Here is a 27,759-nt window from a genome sequence, read left to right on the forward strand (position 1 = left end):
ATCCATGCTTTTTGAAGACCAAATTCCTACACCCAGCCTGACTCATCTTCTCATCTGAAGATCATAGGGGTGACATGTGTGCTGAGATGGTGGCGTGTGTACCTCAGATCCAGACATAGGAGAGGGTGTCAGCAGGTAACAGGAGCCTGCATGTGTGCCTGCAGCCAGGACTTGACAGCTCCCAGGGCAGAGCTTCCTGGTTTGTGCAATAATGAGTGAACTTAAGCAGCAGTTTTACTCAAGGGAGGGCTGCCATTTTCTAGTTCCTTTAAAAGGCGCCAGGGGCTCTCTGCTTCCTCCCTGACGGGTCTGGAGGTGCTTTCCTCGGCTGTGCCCTTCCATCATGACGTTCTGCCTCCCCTCTGGCCCTTAGCTGTGGAGGTGGCCCACCACGGACTGAACCTCTGAGATGGTCACATGTGCCAATTCCACAAATGATGGAAACTCAGAACTTGTGGTGTCAGAAGCAGCAAATCCACACTAAAGCACATGTGTTCAGAAATCAGTGAGCACTCACCTAACAGCCAACTCCTGCCACAGACATTCAGAGCAAAGAAAATGATGCAGATTTGGACCTATGATCTGACACCCAGAGCCTGCCTCTGAGCAAGGCCTCTGGGACCAGCTGAGGAACTCCTTGGCCCAGGGCTCAGAGCAGACCCACTGTTAAGTTACGCAGGTTTCAGAAAATGTTTCCATGGGGGATTCTCATTCCAACATCCAAACAGCAAAGCAGAACCTTTTGACACTGGGAAATTGTAGATCATGGCAATGGGGCAGAAATCCACTAGTTGGGGGAAGGTAACAGTCAGCTTGGTACCTCCTACAAAAATTGTGGAATTCGACTTGGCAAAACCAATGTGATTGCTGCCAAGATCCCACGTCCTGTAACTGTGGTGTGGAATATGAAAGGTTGACAAGGCTCCAAGAACACACTCTGCAGAAAGGACCCTTCAAACACCTGTCCCCAGAAGCATACCAGCAAGTTCCCTGGCTCTGCTCCAGGCCCCTCAAGGCGACCCGTACCTACATTCCCTTTTATAATACAGATTATGAACAAGTACAGAGAGTGTGTCCCAATGACAGTGGCCACACCTGACCTCTCCTGGGGATGAGGAGAACAAGGGGAGGACTGAGGAACGAAAGGTCACGTGACAGGGCTGTTTCCACAACGAAGAAGGACACAGCTGTGGTCGGGAATGTGTCTACACTGCTGTTCCATCAGATTGCTGTGGAATCAGATTGTTCCATGTGTTGCATGACTGCTGTGGAAAGCAATCTGATGTCATTCCTGTCCAGTCAGCCTCATCTCTCAGGATGGTTGTAAACACCACTGATTTTTACATTCATTTCTATTGATACTTCCTAGTGATACATAGTATTAGGCTTCACTTTGACAAAGTTATGAGAGCATGGAATATGGTGTGTTCTCCTTCAGTCCCCAGAACTTCCCTTTCCCTCCCTTTTCCCTCCCTCAGTTTTCTTCCCTAGTCCCTACTGAACTTTCTGCTATTCACTTAGAGATGTTTTTAACTAGTGACTTTTGAATGCACAGGATGGTGGGATTCATGGTGGTCTGTTCCCATATGTACATAGGAATGTTAGGTCAGATTCATTCCACTGTCTTTCCCTTTCCTATTCCTCCTCCCTTTTCTTCATTCCCCTTGGCCTTCTCCACTAATCTTTCTTCTCTTCTTTTTTCGAATTAGCTTCCACATATCAGGGAAAACATTCGACCTTTGACATTTTGTAAGTGGCTTATTTTGCTTAGCAGGATAGTCTCCAGTTCCATCCACTTGCCACCATATGCAATAAAGTCCTACTTGATTACTACTCAATAGTACTCCACCGTCACCACAGATTTTAAAAGTCACACTTTTGGACACCTCTCCAGACACATAAACACACACTCATCTATCATCTATCAAGAGGACTTTCCTTGTCTGACTCATGATGATTTAGGATAACTATCATCAAACAAAAGGACTAACTAAGCAGAAAACTCTTCTAACACTCACTGTTCCGGAAATCTCTTTGAAAGTCTTAAGCTTATGCTAATCAATAATCCCCAAGGAAGCATTCCTGTGCTGAAAGGAGCTAAACTGGAAAATGATACTGCATATATGAAGTAAAAGGGAAAACTGTGTCTTTATTTGATGAACACAACTAAGGGTGGTCACCTTTTCTCCAGCAGACAGTAGGCACATTCAAGGGGATACAAGATGACTCTCTTTTGTCCCCCTGTGGAGGGAGCCTGTTTTCAGTAAAGATGAGCAAACATTCGGAATTGACATGTGGGCAGACACTGGTGTTACAGTTTTCACCTCCAATCATTGGATATTTGCAAAGTTGAGACCCCAAAGGCCACTTCAAACAAGTTCTGATCTGAAAGGGAAATGCCTGACAGACACCAAGCAGTAATAAATGTCTGTCTTATCTTTACTACACACAGGCTGACAAATCCAGCATCCCAGTCTTCATTTGTATGAATGGACTGTGTTTTACCTAGTTTAACCAAGTGTTACTTGAGCTACTTGTTAACACAGGCAAAATGGTGGAGTTCCCTCCTAATACAGGAGGTCAGACTTTGCATGTTGGTTTGATTTCTGATGATTTCCAATAAATATCCAGGAATCCAGGTGCCACTGAGGCTACTCAGGTCACATGGATTGAGGAGGCACTTCCCTGGAGAGAAACCGCAGGGAGAAGCAGCTGGGAACAGGAGCAGGGAGGACCACAGCAGGCATGACTGAGTCTGCAGTGTGGGGACCTCGAGGTGCTGTGTGAAGAAAACTCAGACACACACAATCACAGTCGGACGCTTCCTTAATGTGAGAGGGCCAGACCAGGCAGGTCCATGGAGACAGCAAGGAGGTTGGTGTTTGCAGGGCCTGGATGAAAGGGACTGAGGAGAGACTGTTCAATGGGTACCGGGGTATTGGTGGCAGTGACATGAACATCAGGAACAAGATGGTGGTACTTGCACACCTTTGGGAATGAATTAAATTCTACACTCCATAATGGCCAAGTTTGGGTTATGTTGATTTATCTCAATATAAATATATATATATATATATATATATATGTGTGTGTGTGTGTGTGTGTGTGTGTGTGTGTGTGTGTGTTGAAGAAGGCACTGTGGGGAGAATCTGTGACCTCAGAGAGGACACTCCCACCCGCCCTCTCTCACTGTTCTGTAAAATGGGTGTGGTGACCTCACCCACCACAAGGTGCTGCTGGGGGAGCAGTCAAGAGCAGTCTTAGGCAAAGCCCTTCAGCACAGATGATGGAGCACATGGAGTGGACAAATGGAGCCATACTTATTCTGAACAAGGGAGAATTTATTCGGCATGAGCTGTGCCTGGGAGGCAGAAGTTCAGAAGGACCTAGAGCCCAGTTTCCCCGTTTGCCCCCAGTGTCTATATACACACCTAGGAAGGGGCTTGGTTATCTTCAAGCTTGCTTCTGACTTCTGCAATTCTATTAATACAGGAAAGGAGAACGTCTAAGAGCCTTGGAAGAACTACAGCATGAGGGAAGGAAGTAGGACTACACAGGGGACTTTCCCTTGTTGGTGCAAACGAGGACAGGGAGGATGCTGGTTCTCAGGCAGGAAGATGAGGAGGCCATGGGAGGGTCGTTCTCTACAGAGGTAGAAACAATGACCCTGGAATCCTTTGGCCCTCTTCCCTCAGCCCATTCAGTGAGGGAGGAAGCGGATCTGGTATGTTGGGGGTACTCTGCCCACACCAATCTCCCTGGGAGTGAGGTCGATGTCCTCGGGAGCCACGGGGCTGGCCACAGAGAAGTTCTGGAGGATGGTGGTGAAGAAGAGGAACAGTTCGTTGCGAGCGATGCCTTCACCAAGACAAATGCGCTTCCCTGTGGGCACAGAGGGTCACCATGTGGGCACGGGGCCAGACTTCTCCCCTTCTTCCCTCTGCCCTTCTTCTCTCTCTCTCCTCTGTTGTCTCAGGTTCACCCTCTGTCTCTCACAGACCGTCTCCTCTTTGCCATGATCTCCCTATCTCTATTTGTGTCTCTGTCCCTCTGTCTGTCTAGTCCCCATAACGTCTCCGTTGCTTAGCTGTTTTGGTCCCTACTTCTCTGTCTCTGCCTCTCCCTAAACTTAGGGCAGGATAATTGGGTGGGAGCTGACCTTCACCCACTACCCCAGGTGTTCCCAGCTCTCACTGAAGACAGAACGAGGACACTGAAGTCCGCGTCCACAGACCTGGGGGCTGGGACAGAGCCGGCACCGCTAGAGTTAATGAAGAGGCTTATCACTGAGAACTTGTTCCTGGAAACTTCCTTCTCCCTAAAAGATGAGAAGCCTGGATGTTGGGGTTTCTTCAGATGGAAACTTCAATTTAAATTTGGCCTAAACCCCAGTGAGTAACCTGCACCCTAAATTAATATCAAACAAATGGCAACCTAATTGAGAGCACATTCCGAGGAAAGGTAACCTAGGCTCAGCCAATCCCAGCCCTGCGCTTCAGCCAATTCCAGCCCTGTGCTTCAGCAGATCCCAGCCCTGTGCTTCAGCAGATCCCAGCCCTGCACTTCAGCCAATCCCAGCCCTGCACTTCAGCAAATCCCAGCCCTGTGCTTCAGCAGATCCCAGCCCTGCGTTTCAGCCAATCCCATCCCTGCACTTCAGCAGATCCCAGCCCTGTGCTTCAGCAGATCACAGCCCTGCGCTTCAGCAGATCCCAGCCCTGTACTTCAGCCAATCCCAGCCCTGCACTTCAGCAGATCCCAGCCCTGCGCTTCAGCAGATCCCAGCCCTGTGCTTCAGCAGATCCCAGCCCTGCGCTTCAGCAGATCCCAGCTCTGCGCTTCAGCAAATCCCAGCCCTGTGCTTCAGCAGATCCCAGCCCTGCGCTTCAGCAGATCCCAGCTCTGCGCTTCAGCAAATCCCAGCCCTGTGCTTCAGCAGATCCCAGCCCTGCACTTCAGCAGATCCCAGCCCTGCACTTCAGTCAATCCCAGCCCTGCGCTTCAGCCAATCCCACCCTGTGCTTCATCCAATTGCACACTGCATCTGCTCAGATCTGTCCAAAGGCAGCCACGTGGAGCTGGACCAACCCTATTATTTCTGCTTGTAGGTTCCTCTCTGTCTGTAACACCATGTGCCTTGCTGCTCGGTGGAACTCTCTCAAACTTCACTGCTTCAGGATATGAGGTCCAGCCAGCTACCTCCTGGCCCTCAGCCACTTTCTAATCCACACCTGAGTTTCCTACACTTACTCTAATGGGCCACCTGGCTCTGCCCTGCTGTTGCCTCCACCTGGAACCTTCTTTCCTGGAGCTGATCAACACTCGCCCACCAGGCCTCGGCTTGGAAACCAGTTTCTCAGCTGAGCTGTTCCTCACCTACCCACCAATATTACTCAGTATTTCCTTCTTGGTTTTCCCAATGCCTGATTAATGATAATACTTGCTCCTGTTGGTGTGTCCTTTGTGCCAGGCACTGCTTACACCAGGACAGGCATTAACTCTTTTAATTGGATTATTATTTGGGACACTTTGATGAATGTCTATCTCAGCTACAGGACTATAAGTTTCCTGGGGAAGGATCTGTGTCTTTATGTGATTTGTTGGATACATTCTCTTTATTCCTCTGGACTCAGTGCTGCATTAGTTTTTACTTGTTTCTTTTCTTATTTTAAGGTTACTTTGCTCAGCTCTAGAGATTTTCCAACACTTGTCCAAGGTCCTGCTAATCAAGATGTGCCTTATGTCATAATGTCACTTCTCAAGTCCCCTCTCAGGGCTGAGAAGATGGAATAGCACAGTACAGGTAAAGCCACTGAAATAGGACACGTGCTCACAAAACAACAACCTGTCATTTTTTGTCTCAAGAAGAGGATGGGACCTGCCTCTGGTGTCTGCCAAGGGATCCCAGGTCCAGCTTACCCATGGAGAAGGGAATAAAAGCTTCATTCTTCTTCAGTGCCCCCTTGGCATCCAGAAAGTGGTCGGGGTTGAAGGCGTCTGGTTTTTCAAAGTAACGGGGGTCGTGGAGAGCAGAGCTCAGGATGGGGTATACTTCAGTGTTCTGAGGAAAGGTTGAAACATCAGAGGACATTGCCATTTCATCAAGAACACAAGTAATAATAAGTGCTGGCCTGCATGTGGGGGAAAGTATACTCATACAATGTGGTGGAACTCAAAATCACTGCAACCATTTTGGAAAGCAATATGGAGATTCCTCAAAAGACTGGGAATGGAATCACCATGTGACCCAGGTATCCCACTCTTTGGTCTTTATCCAACAGAACTAAAATCAGCATACTATAGTGATGCAGGCACATCTGTGCTTAGAGCAGAGCAGTTCACGATAGCCATGCTATGGAACCAACCCAGATGCCCTCAACAGATGAACAGATGAACAAAATGTGGTATATATACACAATGGAGTTTTACTGAGATATAAAGAAGAATGAATAGTGTAATTTGATAATAAATGAATGGAACTGCAGAACATCATACTAAGTGAAATAAGACAGACACAGAGTCAAGGGTTGAATGTCCTCTTATATGCAGAAACTAGAGCAGAGTAAGGAAAATAAGTGGCGGGGGGCAGGTCCAATGAAAACAGAGAGGACATCAGTGGAGTGGAGGAAGGAGATTGAGGGGGAGGGAGGAGGAACTGGAAAAGGGAGGAACTGCAGAATCAAATTGACAAAAATATGCTCTGCACATATGTGAATATACCACACTGAATTGCACCTTTATGTGCATTTATAAAGCACCAATTAAAAAAAAAAAACAAATAAGTGGAAGGAAGACCAGAAGAGAATAGGAATAGAAAGTGGAGGGAGGAGAAGAGGGTAAGAGGAAGCAAAGGATACGGGAATGGATCAGATCACACTCAGTGTATGAATGATTATGTCTCCTTGAACCCCACTGTTACATAACTCTAATGCACTAATAAAAACATTTGTTTAAATGTTGTCATTCCCTGGGTCTCACATACAAACAATAAACAAATAGATAAAACAAACTAAAAGTTAAAACACAGAGACCCTATGGAGAAGCCCACAAGAGGTTGAGATGGTGTGCTGGGAGGACAGAGGGCGCCCACACAGAGATGGGCAGCCTGCAGGACTCACCTTGGGGATGATGAACCCTCGGAAATAAGTGTCCTTGGTGACCACATGAGGCACACCGATGGGGATGAGGTCAGCAAATCTCTGAATCTCGTGGATGACCGCCTCTGTGTATGGCATCCTGGAGTGGTCATCTAGGGCTGGTGGGCGGTGTGAGCCAATCACCTGCTCAATCTCCTTTTGGACCCTTTCTGCACCAAATGGGGGAACTGTGAGCCTCGTTTCACATAGATTTCCCCAGAGACACTGTTTTCAGGGGTCAGTGAGCTGGGAAAATCCTATGGGAAAAGCTGAGACCATTGATATACTTTAGAGCAGACAGCTGGGGTTATGGGAGGAGAGAGAGCAAGAGCATTAGATTTCCAACCCTTTCACATTCAAGTAATTTAATGAATTGTCTCCTATCTGTACAGAAACCCTCAGGAACGTGGCACACGTGCACATATACACACACCCACACACATACACATACACACCCATATTCTCCACAACCTTACAAAGAATTTTTGATTAAGAAATCCAAAATAAGAACCTGGCAAAACTGTACCCTCAGGGATGAATAGAAAATGATCCAGTATGTGTGTGTGTGTGTGTGTGTGTGTGTGTGTGTGTGTTCATTACAAGTGAACACTGAGCCAAGTCCTCATAAATATCACAGTGGACTAGGTCAGTGGATTAATACAAGAGGAACTGGGTAAAGAAATGAATGCATGATCAAATAACAGATCTAATCCTGAATGGAAAGATTGATGATTAATGAAATAAACAAACTAATGAATGGATGTGTATGTTCAGCATATCAATCAATAGGTAGATCAAATAAGCTATCAAGTAATAAATGATTTCTTGACAAATAAAGCAATGAACCCAATGAATCAATAATCACATTGAAGTTAGATTTATGGGCACTGTGTGAATAGACCAAATAGTGAATAAGTAAAACAAAGACATGAATCTACAGGTGAGTAGAAGGAAAAATGAGGGATGAATAAATGAAATTGTCATTAGTGGATAAAGGAGGGATTGGACAGAGAATGGATGTGGGATGAATTAGAAGATGGTTGATTGAAGGATTAAGGGAAAAAAACCAGTTCAAACAATAATGGGTGGGGGCCTGCGTGACTGAATGAATAATGAATAAGCCAGGTCACTAGTGACCGATAGATCATTCAACTCTCCTTGTGCATAGCATCAACTCATGAAGGAATTCATCCAAATAAATGAAGGAAATTCTATGTGAATGAATTGCACATGAAGCACTCAGCGAAAGTACAAGTGGATTAATCAATAAAAGATGGACAGATGAACGGTGGATGGGAGAAAGCACTGGAAGAACAGGTTGACAGACTTGTCATTCACCCATCGCCAATGGGACCAGCTTAGTGGGAGACCATCCAGAGCCTGCAGAGCTCATGATAAGGACATCAGGTTGCCTCTCATCCATGAAGGACCCCAGCCCACGCTCTGCAGCCCTAGAGGGGATCCCAGGACCCTCCCCACACGCCCGTCCCTGGCCCACCTGCAACGTGGGGGTACTTGAGCATGAGCAGGAAGCCATAGCGCAGAGTGGTGCTGGTGGTCTCAGTGCCAGCGAAGAAGAGGGACAGCAAGGTCAAGGTGAGATTCTTGTGGTGGAACTCGCTGTGCGGGTTGGACTTCTCCTGGATCAGGAGGGTGAATAAGGAGGGGCAGGTCAGGGCCAGAGCCCACTGAGGACTCACCTAGCCTGCTGGGCCTCCCTCTGTCTCTGGGTCTCACCCCTGGGGCCCCTCCTTCTCAGCATGGACACTCCATGTCTCTGTCTCCCTCAGCCTCCTCACTCTGTCTGGCCTGGTGTCTCTCTCCATCTCTTTGGCTTGTGTCTTGGTTTTCATCCCCCAGTCTCCTCTGCCTCTGAGGGTCTTTTCCCCTCTTTCTTGTTGTCCCTTGCCCTGTATTTCTCCATCCACCTGCGCCCTGTCCCCTCTCCCTCTCATTTCAGTTTCTCCTTCCTTTCCCTTCATCTTCCCTTTGCTCCCCGCTCCCCTCCCCAGGCCTCACTTTGTCCATGCGGAGCAGGTAGGAGTCGATGAAGTCTCTGGGGTTGCTGGGGTCCAGGGTTGCACGGTGCTTCTCCACACTGTGGCCGATGAAGGTGATGACTTCCTGCAGGTTTTTGTTGATTTGCGTGTGTGTGCCAGGAAAGTGCTTCAGGACGTCGGAGAAGAATTCAAACACCTGCAAGAAGGAAGGGGTGGTGAGGGCGCCCAGGGTTAGGGTTAGCAGGTCACAGGGACGCGGACTCATCCAGGGCCCCAACACCTCAGTGGGGAATCTCTGTCTTCCTCTCTCTCTCTCCCTCCTCCACCCCTCATCAGAATCAACCTTTCTTCCATGTCCTTCACTCTTCTCTCTTTTCCTTTATTCTTTCTCCCAAGTTCTCATTTGCTTTATATATATGTATGTTTGGTTGTGGTATTTGCACACAGACCTAGCAGGATTTGGTAGATTTCAGCCCCAGATCTTCCCCTTCCCATCCTCTCACCTACTTCCTTCTACTCTATTGGTCTTTCTTTCTTTCTTTTTTTCTGCTGGGGATTGAACCCAGGGACACTTAATCACAGATCCCCACCCCTAACCCATTGTTTTATTTTATTTAGAGACAGGATCTCATTGACTTGTAAGTGACTCACTAAGTTGCTGAGGCTGGTTTTGAACTTGCAATCCTCCTGCCTCAGTCTCTGGAGCCACTGAGATTAGAGGTGTGCATCTTCCTTCTGTTTTTGACAAACACCCCCATTTTTAATTTCCATTCTCCCCAGAACCTTTGGCTTCTACATTCAAGAAAGAAAAAACATTCAACCCTTAACTCTGAATCTGCCTTATTTCGCTTCACATGATGTTCTCCAATTCCATCCATTTACTTGCAAATGACATAATTATATTCTATTTATGGTTGAGTCAAACTCCACAGTGTACAGATACCACAATTGCTTTATCTTAGTCTGTTGATTGGCACCTAGGTTAGTTCCATAGTGTAACTACTGTGCATTGCACTTCTACAAACATTAGAATCCTTGTATCACTAGAGTATGCTGATTTTAGAGCTTTTGGATAAATGCCAAGGACTGAGAAATCTTGGTCATGTGGTCGTTCTACTCCTAATTTTTTGAGGAATCTCCATTCTACTTTCCAAAGTGTTTCTTCTAATTTGCCTTGCCACTAAAAATACATCAGTGGACCTTTTCCCCACATCTTCATCAGCAATTTCTGTTATTTGTATTCTTGATGATTGTCATTCTGCCTAGAGAGAGAGGAAATCTCAGTGCAGTTTTCATTTGCATTTCCCTGATTGCTACAGATGTTGAACATTTTTCATGTGTTTGTTGGCCATTTTTATTTTTTCTCTTGAGAAATGAATATTTAGATCTTTTGCCCATTTACCCTTTGAGTTATTTTTAGGGTGCTGCCTTTTGAGGTCTTTAGATATTCTGGGTATTCATCTCCTGTCAGAGGAGTAGCTGGCAAGGATTTGAACCCATTCTGCAGGCTCTCTCTCTCAAGCTCTTAATAGTTTTCTTTGCTGTGCAGAAACGTTTTCATATGGTGGATCCCACTTGTTCACTTTTAATATCTTGAGCTTTAGAACTCTTGTTAAGGAAGGTGATGGCTGAGCCAGTGTGTTGGATTTCTGCCCCTACATTTTCTTCTAGTTCTTGCAAAGTTTCTGCTCCAATTCCTATAGGTTTTTGATCCACGTTGAGTTGATTTTTGTCTTGGGTGAGAGATAGGGATCTACTTTCAATGTTCTGCAAATAGACACCCAGTCTTCTCAGCACCATTTGTTAAATGTCTCCAACCTACATTTTTGTCACCTTTGTGATGTGTCAGGTGACTCAGTCTGTGTGGAGTTGTCTCCTGCCTTTCATTCCTTTCCACGGGTCTTGGTGAGTGTTCTAACGCTAACACCATGCTGCTCCTTACTGTCACTCTGCAGTGTGATTCGACACCAGGTATCCTAAAGCTTCCACTGCTGCTCTTCTAACTCATTATTGCTTTGGATATTCTGGGTCTTTTATCTTCCAAATTTCCTAGTTGTGTAAAAATACCACCTGCCATGTTGGTGGGGATTGCACTGGCTCTGTAGAGAGCAATGACCATTTGGACCCTATCAATTCTGCCTATCCTGGAACAGCCAAGCCCTCCTTTTCTGAGACTTTCTGACCCCGTGTTTCAGCCTCCCCTTCTCTCCCATTTCTCTCTCTCCATCTCCCTTTTCCCTCCCCCAGCTCTCCCTCCAGGTCTCAAAATCCCTCTCTCCATGTGCTCCTATTGCATTTCTGTGCCCATAGAGCAGACCATCCTTTCACACCTCCCCACTCCTCCTCCTCGCCTCCTGCCACTCACCTGGCTGGAGAAGGAGCTGATCAGTGCAAATGACTGATAGATCATATCCAGCAACCGCAAGAACTCTCGATCTTTGTAGTCAAAGCGTTCTCCAAAGACGATGGAGCAGATGATGTTGGCGGTGATGGACTGGAAGAGGAAGGTGGGGTCCTGGAGGGCTCCTAGGAGGACAAGGCAGCAGGTCCTAGGTCAGAGACTCCAGAGCCTGGGGACATTCTATGTGGTGCCCCGTATTCTACTGCTCTGAAGTAGAACAATCCTAACAGCTCACACTGGCACAGAATCTGTGTCAGGCCCTATGCTTTCATTCAGTTTGCACAAAACGTTGTAAGGGAGATGCTCTTCTATGACTACCTCCACTTTACAGGTGGACAGAAGATTGAGTAATGGAAGGTTGCACAGCTTCTCATTACCAAGGGCAGGAGTCACACCCAAGCATCCAGAGACAGAGCCAGCGCTGCAGGGCCCTACCTGCCTCTCCTCTGGGCCCATCTCTGACTGTGTGAGCTCAGAGAGTAAAGGCCTCCGGGCAGGGTGCAGGGCCTTGTTCACTCCATGCCTTGTGCAGATTTAAAGCCCCATGGCTGCATCCCTCCCTCTCACACCCATGTCCTCCCTTCTCTCCACCCCAGGGGCTCTCTGGCCCTGCATGAATCATTCTTCACTTCCCATATCTCAATCAAGCCTCACACTGATGCCTGTACTTGGCAGGCACAGTCCTGGTTTCTGAGGCTGAGAGGGAGGGGGCTGGGAGCCCAGGAACCTCGGGTGGGTGTGACCCTCTTTCTGAGTCTCACCTCTCATTCCTCTGTGAACCTTTCTCTGAGCCTTGTCTGTCTGTCCCTCTAATTGTCTGTCTCAGATTCTCTTCCTCTGTTTCTTTTGATCTCTCTCATTCTCTTCCTCCCTCTCTTCTTTGTCTTTCTTTTCTTCCCTCCATCCCTCTCCTTTCCTGTCTCTCTGTCACTCTGTCCTCTGTCCTTATCAATCTCTGTCCCTTTCACTCCCTCCAGTTTCTACATGGATGTCTCAGAGTCTCCTGAGAAGTGTTGATAAGAGATGATGAAGACCTGGTGCAAATGAGATGGACAGCTGACAATGGACCTGCCAACTATGCACCCTTTTATGAAGAATCTAGAATCCCCAGCAGTGCCCTTGGGCTTCCCTGAGCAGAGCACAGCTCCTGACTCCTTGCTCATCAGCACTTCACCCAAGGGAACGGAAACACAGTTCATAACTTGGAAATGTCTGTACTTGCTCTTTGCTTTCTTTTATATAGGTCCTATTTTTGACTTTGACACATATGAGCAATCCAAAAATTGATTTCCCTGCATGCAAGGTAATAGCATACTAATCATTCATCTGTCTTGGACACTAAAAGCCTCACGTCTCTTCCCCTATCTCTCTTGGCTTCCCACATCCCTTCTCTATTCATCTCTATTCCCATCTCTCGCTGCTTCTCCATCTCTGTCTCTGTCCTTCTTTTCTGCCCATGCATACTTCTCTGTGTTTCCATTGCTGTGCACCCCACATCCCTCTCGGTTCCATGTCTTCTTTCCTGTTCATCCCTGGGCCTCACCCTTGGATTTCCGTAGCTCCTCCACCAGACACTGAGCCTCCTCCTGAATCCGTTCCTCAATGCTCCGCTTTCCCATCCCAAAGTCCCTCATGGTGGCCAGAGAGAATCTCCGAAGGGTTTTCCAGCGTTCTCCATTGGCAAAGACCACACCTGGGGATATAAGTGAGGCAGGGTTTGCAGAGGAAGTTAAAGGAGACTGGGTCAGGCCCCACCCCTTGTCCTCCCTTCTCAGACCCTCCTTTCCCAGGTCCCATCTTCCACCCTCCCCATCCCAGAGTCTTCGAGGTCCTCACCATATCCCTGGAAAATTGGATCAGTGACAGATATTTTTCCCCGACCAGAGAAATCCTCAGCTTGGTCCACCAGGGCCTCCCGTATGGCCTCTGTCCCACACAGCACGACCACAGGCCTTGGTCCCAGGTACACCGTGAACACATCCCCGTATTTCTCTCGAAGCTGCCAAGCACATCCACACCAGGGTTGACATTAGTCACCAGACACCTCAGTTGTTACACCATGAGGTGCTGAGATGCAGATTGGTACGTAGGTGTCTCCCACAAAACCCTCCTCCCTCAGCTGCCATCGCCCTTCCCAGGACCCAGCCACTCAAGGGTCAGTGCACAGTCTAGCCAGGTCTGCTCTGATTGGTTGGGTTCCTAAGCATACGAATGCCTAAATATCTCTAGTATCATCCTGCCTTGAATTTGGTGAGATTGGGCCTCTCAATCGAAGAATTCCTCCTGTGACCCAACGTCAATCTGCTTTCTGCCTCTTGACCATGTCCTGAGTTGACAACTCTGACCCACCCACTTGGTGGATGTGAAGGGACAGTGATGGTCCTATAGCTGTGCTCACAAAATGGTAAAAGCCATCATATCAGCCATTGGAAACTTCTGGGCAGTAGAGTCACCCCTTGGCAGCTCCAGGGATCTGGTCCCAAGATGCCCCTGGAAACCCAAAAACCCTCAAATGCTAATCTAAAGGACTTAAAATAGTGTAGTGTTTGCATATAATGAATGTGCATCCTTGTGTGAACTTTAAGTTATCTCTAGATTACTGATAAACCTGATGTAATGTAATCTATATAAATAGTACTGCATTGTTTAGAGAATGCTGTCAAGAAAGAAAGTTATTATATGATCAATATTTTTTTTACACAATTTTCAATCTGCAACTGGTTGAATTTGTAGATGTAGAACCATCAACCATGGAGGTCAACTGTCCTTGTTGAAGCCAAATGTGCACATTCTCAGGAACTTCTCCCCCAAATACCTGCACCAAAACATGTGTACATGTCTTCACCCGAAAGTCAATCTGAACATTCATAGGAGCCTCCTCATTGTAAATACACAGTGAGAGATGCCAGCAATGGAATATTATGCAGTCCAGAGAATGAACAAATTAAAGCTACAACCAATGACTTCTATGAAAACCACAGAAAGGATGCTCAGTGGCAGCCATTAGACACAAAATCACACTCAGTTTACATTCACTTCTATTTACATAAAGTTCAAACACACAAAACCAGACCTTCAGAGTCTCCAGATAGTGGGGGGAGAGTCACAAGAAGGGGACCAGAGTAGTGTCCTGCAGGATGGCCTGTTGGTATTTGATCTACATGTCAGTGACATGAGTGTATTCAGGTGATTAAAACTCATTGCACTGTGCACATCCTTTGTCTGCAGGAGTTGGTATTGGGGATGGAACCCAGGATCTTACACATGCCAGGTAAGCACTCTACCATTGAGCTACATTCATGGACCCTTTTAATTTTTTAGTTTGAGACAGAGTCTCACTGCATTGCCAAAGTGGGCCTAGAGCTTTCAATCCTCCTGCCTTAGCCTCCTGAAGTGTTGGGATTACAGGTGTGCACCTCTGCACCCAGCAGGCTGTGCACATGTTGCAATGATGTTCAACTTCAATAAAAACTTGAGTCATAAATCATAGAAATGTCCGAGGTTACTTAAACCTGTCTTGCGCTGGTCTCTGCAAAGTCTCACTGGCTTCTCTACTTCCATTCATACACCCCTTCACCTGGCTTCACCGTTCTCCAAGTCAGAGCAATCCTATTTAAGTGTGAATTACTTGATATCCCTGACCCTACAAGCCCTCCATTGTCCCCATGTTGCTGAGAATGACACCACCGTCTCCATCCTGGTCCACACAGTCACAAACCACGTGGTCCCTCACTTCTCTGGCTTCTTCCTGTCGCTCCTTATGCCTTGGCCGCTCTGATCAACCTCCATGTTGTTCCCTGAGCTCCTTCCTGTTCAGGCTCTTTCAACAACACCTGCTGCACCTGCTGCCACACATCTGCTCCCTTCAGGGTCTGTCCAGAAAGAGAGCAGGACCACGTCTTTCCCTGACCTCGTGATCTGAAACTTCTCCCACACCTTCTAGAGCGTCACCTGCTTTATTTCCATCATAGCTCGTCTACCTGACATTTCTTGTCTGTTTTTTGTTTTTCTTTTTCTTTTTTATTGAATCTCAGAATGACTGAGACTGGATAATTGATAAAGAACAAAGAGAACAGAGAAGTACTTTTTTTCTCTTCTTTTCTTTCTTTCTTTTTTCGGTTTCCATTTTTGTCCTAGGTATTGAACCCAGGAGCACTTAAATATGAAGTCGCATCCCCAGCACATTTTAGATTTTATTTTGAGACTGGGCTCAGCAAGTTGCTGAGGCTGGCTTTGAACTTATGATCCTCCTGCTCAGCCTTCCGAGTTCCTGGGATTACAGGCATGCAACACCATGACTGGTGAGATGTACTTCTTATAGTTCATGAGTCTGGGAAGTCTATCCTGGGGGTCTGTATCCAGCAGGGACTAATTGTTGCTCATTCCTTGTGATACATGCAAAGCAATTAGAATGAAGTAATATGCACTCAAAGCCTCTGCCTAGTGATAACACTCAGAGAGGGGGGCAGGCCTGGGTCTGTGTCCCCCAGGAATGCCTCAGAACATGAAGCCAGGACCACCAACCCAAAATCCTGAAAAGACCTCGTACAATTTCCCCAGGGCTCTTCCTGCAAGAAAACTGAAGGCTTTGCTACAATGAAGAATGGGGACCAGACATGTCAAAACCCAGAGGTCCTCAAGAGATGTGGAGGAGCAGATGAAAGAATAGAAGGAACAGATCAGACTCACGAAAAGCAAAGAAAGAGGGGGGGACATAAAACCAAGACAATCAAGTGTCAAAGTTAAAATAGCAAGTGTCATCATCACAAGACTATGAAAGAGCCCACTTTACTACTCACTGTTCTGTGTCAAAAACCGTTTTTGTTTTGGTTCCTAGATGCCAGGGGTGGTGGCAGGTTCCTTTAATCCCAGCAGCTGCGGAGGATGAAGCAAGGGGATTGCAAATTCAAAGCCAGCCTCAGCAACAGAGCAAGGCTCTAAGCAACAGAGTACAACCTTGACTCGAAATAAATAAATACATAAAATATGAATAAATACATGAATTTTTTCAAGTGCTGAAGATGTGGCTCAGTGGTAGAGCACCCCTGGGTGTTCTGTTTGTGGCTCCTTCCCGAGCCACAAACAGAAGGATCGGAAGACTATTCCAAGGGCGTGTCAACAAGCCCCAGTCTCAGCAGGGTGGTGAGCCAGGCACTCTGGAATTGCACCGCTCCAAGCTCATAGGCTGTGGACGTCTGTGTTCCAATCGGGTCACAGACACACACACAGTGTGCCTAGGACACCTGGGCTGCTTGTTTCTCGGGATCACCAGGAGCTCACCAGCATTTGGCATTCAGAGCTTTCCATCTGGGGCAGTTTCCTCTGGCTTCTTACCTATTTCCTGTGCCATGGATCATGAGTTCGATACCCAGTAGAGCAGGGTTAAGAGGAGGCAGGGCCTGAAGAGGTGCATCCTTGGGGGAGGAAATTAGGTCATGGTGGCACCCTCAGAGAAGGAGCTAGTTCCTGAGATAGCAGTGAGGCCACTCTTCCGGATTGGCCTCTTCTGGATGTGGCTACTTCCATTTCTTCATTTCCACCATGTGGTCACAGAGTGCAGGCTTCCCTCACCAGAGGCTGAACAGAACTTGCCTGATCCTGGACTGTCGCCTTTCAAAACTGTGAGCTACTCTATATGGTAGCCAGCCTCAGGTACGTTGTTCTAGCATGAGGGAAGAGACTAAGACACCAAGGGACCATCTTGCCTGGTCAGCTGGACCACTCTTTCTCTTACTGCTGCTCCTAGCTTCAGACCAGCCAATTGCTCCCTGGGCTGCCATCATTCCACACCTGAGTCCTCTCTACTTCATGCCCTATTTCACTGGGCCTATTCCTTCTCTCCTTCCCACCAACACCCTCAGAAAGGGTGTTTCCTCCCCACTGATCTTAACTCCATGCAGTCATTACACTCTGTCCAATTCTGAAAGAATAAACCTGTTCTGGACCCTGAATGATCTTAAGACTCCTACTTGTTTGCTTGTGTTCAGTACCACCCGGGTGAACCCTTAACGTTACCTAACTAATTTTTGCAGTTATTTTATATCTGCAGCCAGACTGTCGACTCCTCAAGGGCAGGTCCTGCCACTTATCTCCCTGGACATGCCACGGTTCCAGATATTCAGGGGCACTGGGTTGACTCATTCGGTCATCACAGTAGTTACAGGTGGAACAACGCAACCTCCTGAGAGCAGCTGCTGGCAGTAGGTTCCAGGCCACTCCACACTGTCCCACCAGTGCTGACCTCCTTTACTCACCATCTCCAGACATGGCCACTGCAGGGACCAGGTGTAACACCCTTGGATCACTGGGACAGAACCTTAACTCTCCGACTCTGAGAACCCCATGTTAAAGCATTGGCAGATACTCTAGACGGTCTCCATAAACACACAGGGCACCCAAAGTCCTGGAACCTTGCAGTGAACAGGGACGTCAGACATCAGCCAGCACCCACCCTTCCCCAGAGGATGTGAAAAACTCCTCCAAGGCCCTTCCCAACACATTCCACTTCTCCACTATCTTACAAAGCCACCAAGACTTTGTAAAACCTCCTTTTAGACACATAAGAACTTCCTGGTCAGCTTCACTTCCTTCAGAATGTGTAAAGAATCGTGACTACTGATCATATCAACAACTCTCATGGAGACAGGAGGCGGTAAGACACAGAAAGCTGGAGTGTGGGCAGCTAGTGTGGCCACGGTTGGTGCCCAAGATGGCAGGGCAAGGAAACCACCTTTGAGAGGGTCATACGGCCAGGTGCAGTGGTGCTCATCTGTAACCCCAATGACTCCAGAGGCTGAGGCAGGAAGACTATGAGTTCAAAGCCAGGCTCAGCAACTGAGAAAGGCCCTAAATAACTTAGCAAGACTCTGTCTCTAAATAAAAAATCAAAAGGGCTGAGGATGTGGCTCACTGGTTATGCATTACTGGGTTCAATAGCAGGCACTAAAAAAAAAAAAAAAAAAAAAAAAAAAAAAAACAGGCTCATTCAGGAGTGTGGCCTCCATGGCAGGGGAAAAGGACAGAGGAGCTGGGAGTTACTGTCAGGGTTCCAGCTCTCCCACTGGAAAGTGGGTTCATGGATGCTGATTAATTATTAATAAGTAAGTGAACAATTACACATGAAAGCTTACATTGGAGCAGTGACAGAGAGCCTGGTACACAGGCAGAGTGTCCCCTAGTATGGTACATCACTCTCACTATCAATAAGCACCTCTGACCCACCCCTTGCCTCTCCTCCGTCCCAGCACTGAGTCAGGCCAGCCTTCGCTCTCTCTTCTTGGCAGAAATCATATCTATATGACGGTGCTGCTGCCCTTCACCTCCGTTCCAGGGACAGGCAGGCACCAGGGACACAGCAGAGGGTGGCAGAGGAGTGGGAAGCTCTGCACCAAGGCTCACACCCCACACCTCTACACATCCACCTGCCTCTCGAGGACAGTGCCCCTCACACACTTCCATCTGAGCAGGATGCAGCTGACCATCTGACCACTCTCCATCAAGGTTCAGGCTCAGACCCTTCACACACCAGGTGTCCCCCACCCACCAACCCCTGAGCTGGAAGCAGGCCTTGTTCTTCCTGCTGAGGGATCCCCAAACAGAGGCAGAGACCAGCCCACCACGGGACCCGTCCATCTGTGTCTCACCCGCAGGAAGGAACTGAGCAAGCCTCCTCTCTGTAGCTGCAGAAGGTTCCCCAAGAAGGGCAGAGGCTGGGGCCCTGGTGGGAGGTGGCCGCGGGCCTTTGGGCGGCCCCTGACCAGCAGAAGAAAGAGGCCTGTGAGCAGAGCAAGGGAGAGGAGGACACTGAACTCCATGGTCCAGGTCTGCCTGCTGTCCACCAGCGGCAGCCTCAGCTGGACCTTTTATGCTGAGCCTCCTCCCCATTCAGTTATGCAACTCCATCTGCTCCCGCCTCCCCTCTCCTCATCGTCCAGGAGAGTGAAGGTAGCAGAGGTGCTGGATGCACAAACTTCCTCCTTGGTTGGCCCAGTGACCTGTCCCCTCCCTTCCCCTCTACCCCCTCCCTACATGTTGGCAGGGATTCTGTGAAAGAGATACACAGTGCATGTGAGGGTGAAGGTGCATGTGTTGTTGGATCTTTTCTTCTGTGGGTGTGGGTGTGTTTGGTGTGCAGCTGTCCATGAGATTTGTCTGCTCACTGATACTGGCATACATCTGTCCACGCCTGCTTGTTACCACGTGTGCTTGTGTGCTTTTGACCTGTGAGGGGACATTTTCTATGCAAAGGTACTGGTGGGCATTTCTGTGCATGTGATGACCCTCCCACTGATCACCAGCTCATCAGTAGCTGAGGTTATGTCACAATTTCTATGTCCTTCACCTCACCTCTTCCCATCCCCTGCGTGCTGCACCACCTCACATCGCAGGAAGGGTGAGCACAGTAAGATGAGATATTCTGAGAGAAAGACCATACTCATAACTTTTATTACAGTCTATTATCATAATGGTTATATTTTTCTATGAGCTCCTTTGATTAATCTCCTACTGAGCCAAAATTATCAATAAAACTTATCATATGGATATTCATAGAGCAAAAAACAAAGTGTCTGTAGGGTTAAGAACTATCCAAAGACTCAGGTTTCCCCTAGTTTCTCATGGATGTGTTCTTTATGATGCTACTCTGTATAGCTTTGAAAGCTGTGATCTCTTAAGACTGTCATGGTGGCAATAAATATCAGCATGAACTTTGGCAGGGACACTCAAACCCTAAGAGTGCTACAGGTTTTGAAGGCTTCTCTGCTCCTGTCTGACTCATCTTTGCTGTGAACCTCCACCCACACAACTTCTGGGGAGGTTATTCCATATTTGCCAAATATGAGAATGAAGCTTTCCATCCCCACCTGCGTTGGCCTGGGCCTGGTTCTCCACCTCTCTGCTCTAAGGACATCTCCCAGGCTGGGGACATGGCTCAGAGGTACCAGGTGAGGTCTTGGGTTGGATCCATGATTCTGAAAACATAAAACAAAGTAAATGCAACTGTTTCTCTTTAAAGTGGATGAAGGATGAGTCAGAAGAGACAAGGGAACATTATTCTTTTTAAAAACCTTATATTTTGGTTCATATTAATCATACAGAACAGTGGGCTTCATGGCAACTCATTCAAACACCCATGTAAAGTAACTTGGTCGATATGACTCCCCAAACTTCTCCTTACCGCTCTTCCTCCCTCCTGGTCCCCTTCCTATAGCCTAATGGTTTCCCTTCAATCTTCACCCCTCTTTTTGTTCCTCTCTAATTTCCACAGGAGAGAAAACCTACCACTCATGTCCTTATGAGTCTCGCTTATCTCACTCAACATAGTGTTCTCAAGTTTTACCCCTTTTCCTGCAAAAGATGGAATTTAGTTCTTCTCTGTGGCTCAGTAAAACTTCACTGTGCATAGAGACCACCATTTTTTATGCATTTACCTGTTGACAGACGCCCAGGCTGGTTTCATAACTCAGCTCTTGTGAATTGTGCTGTGATGGGCCTGGTATGTGTACGTCACTCTGACTGCTGACTCTGATGCTTCTGGATAAATACTGAGGAGTGGAAGAGCGGGGTCCTGTGGTGGTTCCATCCCTAGTCTTTGAAGGACCTCAGCATTGAGTTCCATGGTGCTTGTACTAAGTTACACTCCTACCACCAATTATCAGTGTGTCTTTTCCCCACACTCCTGCTGTCATGTATTATTTGTATTCTTGATGACGGCCATTCACCTGAAGTGAGTGAAATCTCAGTGTAGTTTAAATTTGTATTTCCCTGACAGCTAAAGAGGTTGGACATTTTCTCATATAATTGTTGACCATTTGTGTGTGTTCATTTGAGAAGTGTCTATTCAGTCCATTCGCCCATGTATAGAATGGTTATTTTGGAGTTTTGGGTTTTTTGTTTTGGGATTTTGGGGTTTTGATGGGGGCAGGTTTTGGCAGAGCAGAGACTGGTACTCTGGAGATTTAACCCAGAGGCACTTTACCACTCAGTTACATCCCCATCCCCTTTTTATTTTATTTTGACTCAAGGTCTTGCCAAGTTTCTCAGGGCCTCGCAGTGTTACTGAGACTCACCTTGAACTGGAGGTCCTCCTGCCTCTGCCTCCCAAGCTGCTGGGATTACAGGCCTGGGCCACCATGCCTGGCTTGGTGTTTATAAATTTTTTTTAATGTTGAGTTTATTTAGTTCTTTGTATAATCTGAATATTAATCCTCTGTCAGAACAGTGGCTGGCAAAGATTCTCTCCCGTTCTGCAGGCTCTCCCTTCTCTTCATTGTTTACACTGCAGTCCAGAATCTCCTCACTGTGATGACACAGCAAAGGAATGCAGACCTTTTGTCAGAACCAGGACCCTGACCCTGACATCTGAGTCACAATCTAGTGACCCATGAGGAGAGGACAGAGAAATGTGATGTTTTTCAGGCGGACACACTTCTCTGATGTTGGAGAGGAGCTGCCATAGACTTTCCTAACCCCAGAACCTTGCTCCTGCTGTGCTGTGTCACCTGGCACTGAGCCTGGGTTACCATCAGACCAGGAATTCCTGGCGGGGAGACAACAGTGCCTCTTCCTCTTAGAGAGTAACTCACGGAGTCTTTACGCTTTGAGGGAGATGTTGTGATCATCCCCATTTGATAGTTGAAGAGCCTGAAAGAGAAGTTGAGAGTCTCACCCAAGCAGACCCAGGGGGTTAGAGCTACGCTGTCCAACGTGGGGTCACCTTGTCACACAGGGCCTCAAACACCTGCAATGTGACCTGCTCCATCGCACTTAAATTTGATTCTAATTTTAAACTTAGATAAAGTTAATTTTAAAATTTGAAACTGAAATTGGGCTATAGGAGAAGTGATAGGTATTTTGGAACACTTTTGTGAATCATCTGTATGAACGGTGAGCAGGAGGCCCTGCTAAGGCCACCTACTGAGGCTCTCACGGGTTCCTGTCTTTGTCGCCCATCCCTCGGGGATCACTGCCCTTATGGCATGATGCCCTGTGCCTTGAAATCTGCTTTCAGAACAAGTTCTCTGTTGTGTGGTTGTTTCTTTGGGAAGGTTGCTCTGATCACTGTGAATTCACCTGGTCACAAGAAGCCCTGTGTTTGTATTTGTGTGTGTGCTGTGTGCTCCTGTGTGTGTCTGCTGGGGCTGGTCCTGTGTTGTGTGTGTGTGTATGTGTGTCTGTGTTTGTGTGCGTGTGTGCGTGCACGCACATGAATCCTGGTCTCTGCCTTCGTGTGTGTCTGCAGGTGCTCAGTGTCTTTCTCTCCTTCACTTCTCCTCTGGGGCAGCCATAGAACCAGAGATGATGAGAGGATGGGAAAGTCATAGTAGGGGAGACCCAGGCAGGGTGTGACCTAGGACATCAGGACACAACTGTGGAGAGCTCTGTCCCTCTTGGACCCCTGTGTCTCTCTAAGCTGGACATTTGTCTCCCTCTCTGTTTCCCCCTGTGTTTCTCACTAGCCGAATACTTTCATGCACCTCTGGTGGCCCTCTCTGCCCTCCCACATCCTGCTCACTCGGAATCTGTTCTCTTCTGGGCTCTGAACTCTAGGAGCCAGAGATGGGTCCAGTGTGTGCTGTCCAACGTGCTTGGTTCTGTCTACATCATCGCTGTGCCTCTGCACCCTCCCTGCCCCAGCAGGAGGTCAGGTCCTCACTAACCAACATGGGAATGAATGTGTCCGCATCTGCCTGTCTCTTTCTCTCTAAATCCTTTGTTACATCGTGATTCCAAAGCAAAGCAAACCACTCGCCCCCACCAGGAGCCTGACAGAGGAGATGCAATGGCTGAGGCTGAGGTGGAGGTACTGCTCTTATGTGAGTCTGAAGTCCAAGCTGCTGGGCCCAGCCTTGCCCCAGACTCCTCTGACCCAGGAAGAAGGGAGCAGCAGGATGCACCCTGTTCATTCCTGACCTTGGAGAGGTGCCACCATGGACCTTAGTGACCTCAGGATCTTGCTCCTGCTGTGCTGGGTCATGTAGCACTGAGTTCCATGGGTCCTCATTCCAGACTCAGGAAGCACTGATTGGGAAGCAAAAAGTTCTTTCCACTGAGTTCTCGCCCCTTAGGAATGGGTTGAGGTACGGTTGTGTTCCCCATTTTAGGAGATGGAGGCAACACAAATCAATAGTCTTATCCAAGATCACACAGAAGCTTAGAGTTACACTGTCCAATGGGGTAGCCCCTTGCCACACATGCCATTAAACCCAAAATGTTGTGTGGACCAACCAATTCACACTTAATTTTATTTTAATAGCAGAATTTAACATGTAATTCAAATGTTGTGAAACTTCCAAGTATGTGGGTACAATTGACATATGCCAATCAGTTATTTCCACTGTAAAACTAATAGAAACTGAAAATAAATGAAGGATTTTTTTGAAGAAAATTGAGGGTTCTGACTAAGGACACTAGATTTCAAAGATACAGTATTAAAAAGAGAGAGCGAGGATCAGTGGCAGAGACAGGAAGAGGAGGAAACTCAGAGACAGAGATGAAGAAGAAAAGAAAGATTGAAAAGTATATAATGTAAAGACCCAGCCAGAGAATGAGAAGGACCAAGATTCACAGAGAGAGAGGAGAAGAGCCAGATGGAGAAGGAGACTGACAGACACAGGAAAAGAGGGATCTAGCTGCCTCCTGTCCCTGTAGCTCAGGGACCCATGAGGGCCTGTGTCCACCAGACCTTCCCCCACCGGCCCTCTTGCGCTGCTGAAGCCTTTAAAGCCTGTCAGGTGGGGCTGGCACCTGCAAAACTGCTTCTTTTCATATCTGAAAGGATGCTGGAATTATTCTCTAAAATTTTACAGATTTACTGTGTAATAAATGGTGTGCAATACATCGCACGCATTCAAAACCTACAATTAGGCCAGATTTGAGATATCGTACGTCCATGCAACCTTGACCACGTTCATGATGGTAAGCACACCCTGCTCTAAGTCATCCTCATTCCCTTCTGCACCTCCTCCCTCCTCCTGTTCCAACCCCTCCACGGCATCCACTCTTCTGCTGTGGTCACCTTGTTATGCGTCCTTGCATTTTTATAAATGGGATCATACAGTACAGTATCCTTTTACTCTCCTTCTCCTTCCATATCACTCTTCTGAGGTTCCCAGTGGGTGGAAGAAGGACCACCCACGTATGTGCACATCCTCATACCTGGAGCCTAGGATTGTTCCTTTATTGGCCAGAGGGGCTTTGCAGATGTGGTTAAATTAAGGACCAGGAGATAAAGAAATGACCCTGGGGATCCAGGTCAGCCAGGGTTGTCATCACGCTTGGAGAGACTGGAATAGGTAAGCACACTCTCCACGCTGGGCTCACACAAGGAATCCCGCCCACAAACACCTTGACTTTAGTACGATGAGCTTCGTCTGAGACTAGTGAACTCCAGAACTGTGAAAGATTGAAATCGGGTTGATTTTAGCCACTAAGTTTGTAGATTTCTTACAATAAACCTAAGTAACTAGCTGAAGGATCACTTGTTGCAAATATCAGCAGCTCGTACCTCCCTACTGCTGAGCATTTAACATGGTATGGAGACACCCCAGGGGGATCACTCCCTACTCAGTGGACATGAGGGAGATTTTTCTGCCTGGGACTTGTAGAATTGAAGCTGCTTTCAAATGTTTGCCAGCTGGATTGGTAAGCACATTGCATTCCTTTATCTTCAGTGAATGCCACATTGTAGGAAGGTGGGGTTACATGATAGGTCTAAGAACTGCATGAGAATCTACTAAGCCTTGACACAAACAAAGTAAATCTCTAATTTCACCTTCCCATCAGCAACTGTGAGGGTTCCAATAACTTCACCTCTCCAAAAAGTATTTGCCTTCAAAGGTTTTGTTCATTTTAATCAGTGTGATTGTTGTGTGAGGAAACCTTTTTACAATTTTTATCTTTATTAATAAATAGTAATAATGCTGAGCACCTTTTCCAATACTGACTTCCCCTGCATATATCACCTTTAGTGAAGTGTCTGTCAGGAACTTTCCTTTTAAAGCAAAATTGTGCTGAATGAAAGAAGGCTGACAATAAAGACTACTCCATGTTTCCAATTACGTACAATTCTCAACATGCAAATTGATTTATAATGACAGAAAAGAGACCTAGTGATGGGGGTGGGGAAGGGAAAAGGAATGGATTACAAAGAGACACAAGGAACATGTGAGCAGAGGGTGATTGATTTGTTTCTTATCTGAATTGCAGGGAGGTTTTCATGGTATATAAAACCTGAAAAGATTAAAAAAAGGAACTTCAATATGGGGCATGGTGGCACATCCTATAATACCAGCAGCTTAGGAGACTGTGGCAGGAGGATCACAAGTTCAAAACTGGCATCAGCAACAAAAGGAGGTCCTAAGCCACTAATTTAGAACCTGTCTCTAAATAAAAAATAAAAAGAGTTGGGGCCAGAGGTGGTGGTACATGCCTGTAATCCCAGTGGATTAGCCTTGGGAGGCTAAGGCAGGACTGCAGGTTTGAGGCCAAACTCAGCTGGCCTTGATGAGGCCCTAAGTCATTTAGCAAGATCCTGTTTCAAAATAGAAAAGAAAGGGAACTGGGTATGTGGCTTAGGGTTTAAGTAACCCTGGGTTCAATCCCTGTTACCAAAAATCTATACACAACTTTGCTTTTGTCTATTTTTGTCTATAAGTTGGATTATTTGTTTTCTTATTGAGTTTTATATTCTCAAGGAAAGTCTTTCCACATAGGGAATCTATAAATATTTCATCCAGGTCTATGTCATCTTTATTTTCTCAGCAGTTTTTCATTTATTTATTTATTTATTTTTGATACTGGGGTTTGAAACAAGAGGTACATTACCACTGAGAACATTTTTTATGTTTATATTTTAGACAGGGTCTCACTAAGTTGTTGAGGCTGCACTCAAACTTGCAATTCTCCTCAGCCTTCCCAGCAGCTGGGAGTGCAGACATACCCAACTGTTAACAGTGTCTTTTAAGGAGCTCAGGTCTTGATTATGCTGAAGTTCAACTGATCATTCTTTTCATGGATTGTACTTTGAAAGTTATGCCTGAACATTCTAGCCCAAAAAATGTTTGATTCTGTGTCTTCCAGAAACATATATTTGAGGTTTCTTTCTGCTCTATGAACCATTGTGAGTCATTTCTTGTATGAGGTGTGGATGTGGATGAAAGTTTCTCCCTTGGCATGTAGATGTCAAAGTTTCTAGAAATATTTGTTTTAAAATGTACTTACTCCACTGAATTGGCTTTGCATCTTTGTGAAAATCAGCTCAGCATATGTACAATTCAATTTCTTTTTTTTGAGACGTGCTTGGGATCAAACCCAGGATCTATTTGGAGGGTGGTGCAGAATGGCAGGAGCTGAAGGCAGAGCAGAACAACTCACCTCATGGCCAACAGTCAAAAGAGAAAGGGAAGGGGCAGGGGTCCCAGCTCCCAATCTAGGGAACACCCTGATACCTCAAAGACTTCCCACTGGGTCCCACCTCTTAGAGTTTCCATCTCCCCCAATAGCACTGGGGACCAACCCTAACACATGGACCTTTGGGGAACATTCCAGACACACACCATGGCAAGCATTAAGTTTGGCATTACTTGCAGGTTTTCTATAGGCACCTTGCATGAGGTTGAGGAATTTCCTTTATTCCTGGTTTGCTGAATAACTTATCATGAATTTGTATTTAAGGGTGGTTCTTATAGGCTGTGTATATTTAGGTATTACATTCATTTCTCCAATATTGTGTTTGATTTGGATGTTTATATAATTTGCATTAAATATGATTATAGAGGTTAGGTATAATTTGTATGCAAATTATTGGTCCCATCAGTTCTTTATTCCCTAGTTTCTCTTTTTCTGACTTCATTTAGATTAAATATGTATCATGATTCCACTTTGTCCCCTGGCTTACTAGCTACCTTGTGATTGTTGTGACTGTTTTAGGAACTTAGTAACCTGGACTCCCCTGGGTTCCTCCTTCCTGCACTGCAGCCAGGAGGCCACAACCTGAGGCAGTTAGGGTCCTCTCTTCTGTTTCCCATCCCTCCAGGATCACTGAGCTTATTGCCTGATACCCTGTGCCTTGAAAACTTTTTCCATACATGATCTCCATTTTCTGAAGGTTGGTCTGATCCCATGACTTCACCTGGACCACAAGATGCCCTGTGTTTGTATCTGCCTGGTGGTGTGGTGCATGCTCCTGTGTGTGTCTGCTTGTGTTGGTCCAGTCTATACATGT

At 46.8% G+C, this 27,759-nt stretch overlaps 1 protein-coding gene and 1 pseudogene across 1 annotated transcript; one reads left to right on the forward strand and one right to left on the reverse strand.

Moving 5' to 3' along the window:
* The first annotated feature begins 409 nt into the window (after positions 1-409).
* Positions 410-1,099, forward strand: LOC124966128 (neurexophilin-1-like; annotated as a pseudogene).
* A 2,230-nt stretch (positions 1,100-3,329) lies between these two features.
* On the reverse strand, positions 3,330-19,386 carry LOC124966693 (cytochrome P450 2B4-like). Its single transcript, XM_047528257.1, has 9 exons — positions 19,181-19,386; positions 13,374-13,536; positions 13,081-13,230; positions 11,502-11,662; positions 9,156-9,332; positions 8,635-8,776; positions 7,119-7,306; positions 5,920-6,061; positions 3,330-3,882 (listed from the first exon to the last, which is right to left on the reverse strand). The coding sequence occupies exons 1-9, from the start codon at positions 19,349-19,351 to the stop codon at positions 3,701-3,703; spliced, it is 1,476 nt and encodes a 491-aa protein (XP_047384213.1). The 5' UTR covers positions 19,352-19,386; the 3' UTR covers positions 3,330-3,700.
* Positions 19,387-27,759: the final 8,373 nt, after the last annotated feature.

The sequence above is a fragment of the Sciurus carolinensis genome, chromosome 16 (genome assembly GCF_902686445.1).
Source record: "Sciurus carolinensis chromosome 16, mSciCar1.2, whole genome shotgun sequence".
Taxonomy (NCBI): Eukaryota; Metazoa; Chordata; class Mammalia; order Rodentia; family Sciuridae; genus Sciurus; species Sciurus carolinensis.